General features: G+C 44.9%; 2 protein-coding genes across 2 annotated transcripts; one reads left to right on the forward strand and one right to left on the reverse strand.

Annotated features, from left to right (window-relative positions):
• Positions 1 to 1,931: 1,931 nt before the first annotated feature.
• Positions 1,932 to 3,465, forward strand: LOC103709450 (gibberellin 2-beta-dioxygenase 3-like). Its single transcript, XM_008794774.2, has 3 exons — positions 1,932 to 2,448; positions 2,553 to 2,898; positions 3,226 to 3,465. The coding sequence occupies exons 1-3, from the start codon at positions 1,955 to 1,957 to the stop codon at positions 3,463 to 3,465; spliced, it is 1,080 nt and encodes a 359-aa protein (XP_008792996.2). The 5' UTR covers positions 1,932 to 1,954.
• Positions 3,466 to 5,974: 2,509 nt separating this feature from the next.
• On the reverse strand, positions 5,975 to 6,784 carry LOC103709529. The gene has a single exon (XM_008794940.1). The coding sequence runs from the start codon at positions 6,782 to 6,784 to the stop codon at positions 5,975 to 5,977; it is 810 nt and encodes a 269-aa protein (XP_008793162.1).
• Positions 6,785 to 7,435: the final 651 nt, after the last annotated feature.

Here is a 7,435-nt window from a genome sequence, read left to right on the forward strand (position 1 = left end):
TCCACTTGATTTGTTCGCACGTGTGGGTCCTCTCGAGAGAAATTGATAGCATAAACCACGGCCGACTTTGCCTCAAACATTTCTTTTCTTTTTTAATACCAGCTATTTTTTTTTAAAGCAACTCTTTTGACTCATTGTCCTTCCCTCGATGTAACTAATGGTTAGCCATGCATTATTTTGAAAGGGTAACGTCACATGCATACGTTCTCAAATAAAATCCAGGTGCGGGACATCTCATATAATGCCCACAAAGTATGGTATTAGCTTGCTTTATACTTTTCTTTTTTGGCAAAATGGCGTTTCATATTGCTCTTAAATGAGTACAGCCAGCTACATCAGCAGAAAAAAAATAAAATAAAACAGAGCATCAGAAACATCAGCCTACTTTATACTTCAGGAGACTTGTAGATGCTTCTTTCGAAGGAATAAGATACACACTATTATAGAATTCCTAGATGAACCCTAGGAGGTATACTAGTGATACCCTCATGCACGTTTTGGTATTTAATTGGTCTTTTTTTTTTTTCTGTTGGTTTCCAAAAGCAAAGTAGCGTGGAACCTGCATAAAATTGAAAGTATACCTATGGGGTAGATGCAGCATCAGCTGCCACATTATTATACAGCCTTTTGGATAAAATGGTTTCATTCTGGTACATTTACAGATTTACTCTATTGTATCTTAGGTTCCTCATTTTTGAAATCTTAGGTTTGTAGGAACCAACAACTTTCTCTCGTTACTTCCTCTTTTCTTTGCTCTTTTAGCCAAATTTCCATCATGAAGGAACAAGAATAAACTTTGTACCCCCGACATCACCCAAGTTGGTAGCTTTTTTCTGTTACCCTTATACACTTCTCATGCAGAATCATTGACACTGTCGTCCATGTTCTCATGACCTAAGTTGGTATCTAGCATTCTTTGATTCCCATGCACCACCTTTTGCGTTCATCCCAAACATAGGAGCCGACGTGCATTATCTATTACACGTGCCAAAAGACAGAAGCTTCCACCCTCGGATAGTTTGCAGTCCGACCCACCCAGCATTGTAGTCTTGAGCCCGGAAATTAAAGATCACGGGTCAAGCAGGAACAACGTACAAGTCTCCCTTCTTTTTGACCCAATCCTTTTTAACCCGGAACTTTGCGAGCTGACTTCCGAGGACCACAAAAAGGCATCCCAAATACATACAAAAATATTGAAAACAAGAGCAGCACAAAGGAAAGAATCTAATCCTGCCTTCCATCTTAATATTGTATCATTGATTCGTGCCCCACCTCACAGAAAAATATATACCAAGGATCGATCATGCCGTTTCTGGTCAGCCAATGTCAAGTCAGCAAGATCGAATCATACAACATAAACGGTTCACGGCCAATCATGAGCTGCCAAGTAAGCAAGATCGACTGGAAAAAAATTGCCACGGCTACGTACGTGTTGGTAATGCACTGGAGGACTTTGGTGCTCGGGTGTATCTCATGCACACCTAAACACCTCCCTGGTACAGAACTCCACGGAAGAAGGTAGCCATGTTACGTCCGTTAATAATCTCCGTGACAGAAAGCAGAAGCAGCGGCATAGCGCGCTGGAATCCCAAGCGTGGAGGCCTGAGTCATGCACGGTGCAATGGACCTCGCGACTTAGTACAATAACCACCACTTGATCGTTTTCAGGCTTAAATAGCGAAGGATATTCTTGCCATTTGCACCACCGTGACAATGACACGTTGGAAAAGAATAGAAACGAAATCCCCAAGCTCACCCTGGTTTGGAAATGGCTGGGGGAGATATTTGGGAAGTGGATTAGCATTCATAGAAGTAATTAAATACAGAGATTACAACCCACTGTATTGCTGTAGTCCACTGTTATCCCTGTTCCCATGCAACCTTCCACCTTTGGGCGCCCTCTGCCTTGTAGCCTTCCAATTATATATAGCTCAGGGAAACCCCCCCTTCTTTCATGCATCTCCTTGAGAACCCTCCTCTCCTCCGCCTTCCCTACAGCCAACTCCATTTCCAGAACTCCTCTGTTTTGCCATCCTTTCTCAAAGCCATGGTGGTCTTAGCAAATCAGGTAGACCAAATATCCCTTCTGGGCGCTCCAAAACCCGACGCTTACTTCTCCGGAATCCCCGTCATCAACCTCGCCGAGACAGGCTCTGCAGACGCCATAGTCAAGGCCTGTCAAGAGTTTGGCTTCTTCAAAGTTATTAACCATGGGATTCCCATTGATATCATGGCAAAATTGGAGGAGGAGGCTGTCAAATTCTTCTCCCTGCCTCAGGTGGAGAAGGAGAAGTCTGGTCCTCCCAACCCATTTGGCTATGGAAACAAGAGTATCGGGCCTAATGGTGATGTCGGTTGGGTGGAGTACCTCCTCTTTGCGGTCACCTCCAAGCCCTTCTCTTACACGTCAATGCCCGTTCTTCAAGAACCATCGGCGATCTCGTTCCGGTGGGAACAAAGAGAAAATATAATGTTCTGTTCTCAGAGCTCTTCTTTTTTCCGCGCCCCTTATCTCTAATCATTGTTTTCTATTGCTCGTCTATTGCTTGCAGCTCTGCTTTGAATGAATACATATCAGCAGCGAGGAAGCTGGCTTCTGAGGTGCTGGAGTTGATGGCTGAAGGACTGAAGATTGAGCCAAGGAATGTTTTCAGTAAGCTTGTGATGGATGAAACGAGTGATGAAATCTTTAGGCTTAATCATTACCCTCCTTGCCCTCTCCTTCAAGGGCTCAACTGCAGCTTGACTGGGTTTGGGGAGCACACTGATCCACAGATCATCTCAGTCTTGAGATCAAACGACACCCAAGGCCTTGAGATTGCTCTGAGGGATGGAAGCTGGGTCTCAGTCCCTTCAGACCAGGAGTCCTTCTTCATCAATATAGGCGATTCCTTGCAGGTAATTTCCCATTCCAACCTCCACTTAACTTTTCCCACGCTTGAGCAGAGAAGAAACTTAAAAAGATAAAAATTGACATGTTCTTTCTGTTTTAAAGCCACTCTGAGTATTGACCAGAACTCCAGGTTAGTTATTGTAGCCCTGTGTCTCTCTGGTTTTCCTTGGCGAATGGAATGAACCAAAGACGAAAACATCTTATGTTCTAATTTTAAGATCCATAAGGTGGTTCAGCATAGTGGTTTGTTACAGTTTTAGTTCCTTGGTGTTCTTGGTATTTTCTTTATGCATATTTGATGTTTTTGTTGCTGCTGCTGTTGTTGTTTACAGGTTATGACAAATGGGAGGTTCAAGAGTGTAAGGCACAGAGTTCTGGCCAATGGTTTGAAATCTAGGGTCTCCATGATATACTTTGGAGGGCCACCCCAGACACAGAGGATTGCACCCTTGACACAGCTGATGGGAGAAGGGGAGCAGAGCCTCTACAGGGAGTTCACATGGGAGGAGTACAAGAAGGCTGCCTATAAATCAAGGCTGGCTGACTACAGGCTTGGCCAGTTTGAGAAGTAGTGGGGGGGGGGGGGGGGGGGGGGGGGAGGTCATTGGTGACATGTTTTGATTCCGTGCTAGCTTTCCTACCTCGGGCTGGTTGGTTGGTCTGGCACGGTGACCCAAGCCAGTGTTAGCCAAAGATAGAAATAGAAAAGGTTTTTCATTTCTTTCTTCCCTTTTTTTTTTTGTCATAACTTCTTCCTTTCCTTTGCTCTTGTTCTCTCCTCGACCCTTTATACAAAGTCTTGTATGTAAAGGGCCTTTTCCCTTTCGAATAGATATGGTTTGTTAAGGAAAGATGTTTAAGCGCTATAGCATCTTCCAAAAGCAAGCAGTGCTGTTTCGCAGCCTTTTGCCATTGTTTGTTTGAGCTTGATGGACACAAGAGAAATGGTTTGGGAGGTGGGGACAATAGTCACAAGTTTAGTGGGTGGGAAAGTTCACCTTCAAAATTCAAGCAGAGATCTCGCCAAAAGTTTCAGGAAAAACCTTGGATAAGATACTCCAAAACTGAAAGAAAAAAAAAAAGAGAGGAGAAATATGATGTTATCAATACACTAACAAGGAGGAAGGCATAAGAATGAACATTAGTAACCCATGGCGTCAGTGGTTTGCAATTCATGGGATTTTCTTCAGTTTGTCATGAATAATTCATAAATAAAATTGTAAAATTTGTATTTGATGGCAGTTATCGAAGAAACTGATTTGGAAAACAATTTGGCAAATTATATCCAGATAATAATAACAACCATGAATAATTTTTCTCTGAGCAATGAAATCAATGGTTATCTTAGTTTTGCCTCTTCTAGCATTTCTGTAGTAAGTCATGAACAGTAGTAAATAAAATTATAGATACATATTGGATATTACTTATTGATGAAACATCTCATCAGAAAACATTTTGGTTTCTAGCAAAAAAAAAAAAAAACATTTTGGTAAATTATCCAGGTAATAAAACAACCATGAACAATAAACAGCATACAGTAGATAGGACCAATGGATATCTTTTTGCTTCTGAGCAATGAAACCAATGGTTAACTTGGTTTTTCCAGTTTTAGCATCTGGACCCCGACCACCAGCAGACACTAGTTAGACCAATGGCTATCTTTTTTGCTTTCCGAGCAACGAAACCAATGGTTATCTTAGTATTGCCTATTTTAGCATGTACACTGCTTCTCTCTCTCTCCCCGAAATCCAATCCAGGTACTGCCATAAAAGCTGGTCCTTGGGAAGGAGATGGAGCAGCCTTTTAAACGAGAGGAGAAGAGGGGTTGTGCATGCGCATCTATGGTGGCGACTCTCTGAAACAAGGGTCGTACAGCAGGAGAAAAAGGAGAGGTGAGTGGCAAAGGGACCCACACAAGGGAATCAAGTGGGCCATAAGAAGCGCAGTCAGATTAATGGGGTCATTCCTGGTCAATGGTGAAAGTAAAAACTGTGTACCGAACTACGAATGTTCATAAACGCACCATCAGGGGACTTCCTTCAGACCATTGGCCATAACCTCTGAGGAACTGTTCCCGGTGCAGGGAATCGATGCTATCGAGGGCCCTGGCCCTCGCCGCTGTATCACTGCAAGTCCTCAAGGCAAAATTTCTTTGCATAAGGTCAGACTCTTGAACTTCTTTACCGTCTTTCTAAGCCCCAGGACTGCGCACTATCAAGGGACTTCCTTCAGACCGGTGGCCATAACCTCCAAGGATCTGTTTCTGGTGCAGGAAATCAATGCTATCAGAGGGCCCTGGCCCATGCCACTGTACCACTGCAAGTCCTCGAGACAAGATTTCTTTGTATAAGGTCCGACTCTGAGCTTTCTTACCTTCTTTCTAAGCCCGGGACTGCGCACTATCAGAGGACTTCCTTCAGACCGTTGGCCATAACCTCTAAGGTGCGGGGAATCCATGCTATCAGAGGGCCCTGGCCCATGCCACTCTATCACTGCAAGTCCTCAAGACAAAATATCTTTGTATAAGGTCCGACTCTCTTCTTTTTTACCTTCTTTTTGAGCCCAGGACTGACTCCCCTCCTGCAGCACCTCTTAAAAGTTTCATTTTCACGGCACGTATTCGAGTGTTCTCATAAACTACAATATTTAATCATAGTATCATATAGAAACTATCAGCTAGTTTTTTTTTTTTTTTTTTTTTTGTTGGTACATCAGCTGCTCATACTAATTAGTAATCTCGCATAAGCACAGCTAGCTGAATCAATGGGAAAAAAGCGACACAGTGACGAAGGAACAGAATCATGCCGAGTCCAGAGGATCTCTTCAGAATGTTGGGCAGCAAATAGGGCGACCTAATCAGCAGCTTTGTTCACCTCACGATACACATGCACAGCCTGGAAAGCACTACACTTCCTCAGTAGCCGGTGGATGTCGCCTAGTAACAGGTGCTCTGCCCTTTCTCCTCCAGTATGCGCTCAATCACCACGGCTGAGTCCCCCTTAAGGAAGATATACCCAGCCTCTAACACATGCCTCGCATAAGAGAATCCCTCCCACGCTGGCCTGAGCTTTGCCCCAAAAGCTAATGCCTCGAAAGTATGTCCGCCCCCCCACCTACCCACATGGAATCGCAGTCCCTAATCACACATGCAACTCCAGCATTGTCTCCACCAGCAAACAGACTACCATCAAAATTCACCTTGAGATGGCCAGGGGGTGGGGGCTTCCAAGAAACAAGAACATACATGGGCACTACAATAGCAGAGAGGGAGTCCCAGATATCCCGAGCCATTTTAGATGAATCAGCCTCGGTAGCCTTAGTAACTTTCCCGGCCTGACGGAGAGATCTTTCTACAACAGTCCTCAGGGGTGCCCTCCTATCCTTGATGATCCTATTGTTCCTGTCCAGCCAGAAGTGATAAGCCAAATAGGTGCCAGCAATACCCCACCCAGCGGTGCTCGAAGACCGCATGGCATACCTCACATACCGGAGTAGATCCCCTGGTGACATGGTGGATCCCTGCAGCGAAAATGAGGCTCTCCTCCAGATCTGTGTGGCCCGTGGGCACTCAAGCAGAGCATGGCTAACAAACTCTACCAAATCCAAGCAATTCAAACACATTGGGGATATCCTGACCCTCCTTCTAACCAGCAGACTCTTAGTCGGCAAACAATCCCAGGCCACCTGGTCACTATGGACCCACATCCTCCAGATCCATCCACCATCAAATCGCCTGGAGGACTCACCACCCATCACTGTATGTAGGTCTGTTGAGCGCACCTTAGCTCTCCCTGTGGCCACCCAAACTAGCATGTCCACTGAAGCACCCTGAGGTAACGAGAGAGCTAGGATCCTCTCGGCTAGCTGCGCCCCGAAAGCCTTCCTCATCATCACCTCGTCCCATCGGCCCTCTCTGGGGATAAGCAGAACATTGACTCCGAGACTGGCCAATCTCGTCGAGTCGACCATCATTGGCACTCGGTTTCGCAGTTGCTCCGCCACCAATCTGTCCTCCAGAACATCAATGGATCAACTATCACCGAAAGCCCATCTGATCGTCAATAGCATTGACGGGGCATCACAGTAGATATCCCTCCAAATAAAAGAGCAAAGACGCTCGACTTGAAAATCTGCCATCGTCGTGTGCGCTCCATATTCAGCCCTCAATAAGGTGCTCCACAGATTGTCTAGCTTCAAGACAAACCTAGCGGCGCGCCTCGCAGCTAGTACCTTCCATCTCACCACTAGTGAGTGAACCCCCATGCCACCCTATCTGAGCGGCTGGCAGACCACCTCCCACGCCCCCAGATGAATGCCTCTCCTGCCATCCCGCCTGTCCCATATGAAGTTTCTGAACATATGCTCCAAAGACCTCAATAGTGGGAGTGGAACAAAAGTATTCACCAACATATACACTGGTATCAGTCATTTAATCAGAGGCAAGATATATATATATATACATATACATACATAAATACATACATACATACATATATATATATATATATGGAAATTGATAACCTACTCTCTGTTATGTAGGTT

The sequence above is a fragment of the Phoenix dactylifera genome, chromosome 11 (genome assembly GCF_009389715.1).
Source record: "Phoenix dactylifera cultivar Barhee BC4 chromosome 11, palm_55x_up_171113_PBpolish2nd_filt_p, whole genome shotgun sequence".
Classification (NCBI taxonomy): Eukaryota; Viridiplantae; Streptophyta; class Magnoliopsida; order Arecales; family Arecaceae; genus Phoenix; species Phoenix dactylifera.

Excerpts from the sequence above, each read along its gene's own strand:
- LOC103709450 (XM_008794774.2), top strand. The coding sequence starts at position 1,955 with ATGCATCTCCTTGAGAACCCTCCTCTCCTCCGCCTTCCCTACAGCCAA. Across the intron at positions 2,449-2,552 it reads CCATCGGCGATCTCGTTCCG|CTCTGCTTTGAATGAATACA; the intron begins GTGGGAACAAAG and ends TATTGCTTGCAG. Across the intron at positions 2,899-3,225 it reads ATATAGGCGATTCCTTGCAG|GTTATGACAAATGGGAGGTT; the intron begins GTAATTTCCCAT and ends TGTTGTTTACAG.
- LOC103709529 (XM_008794940.1), bottom strand. The coding sequence starts at position 6,784 with ATGATGAGGAAGGCTTTCGGGGCGCAGCTAGCCGAGAGGATCCTAGCT.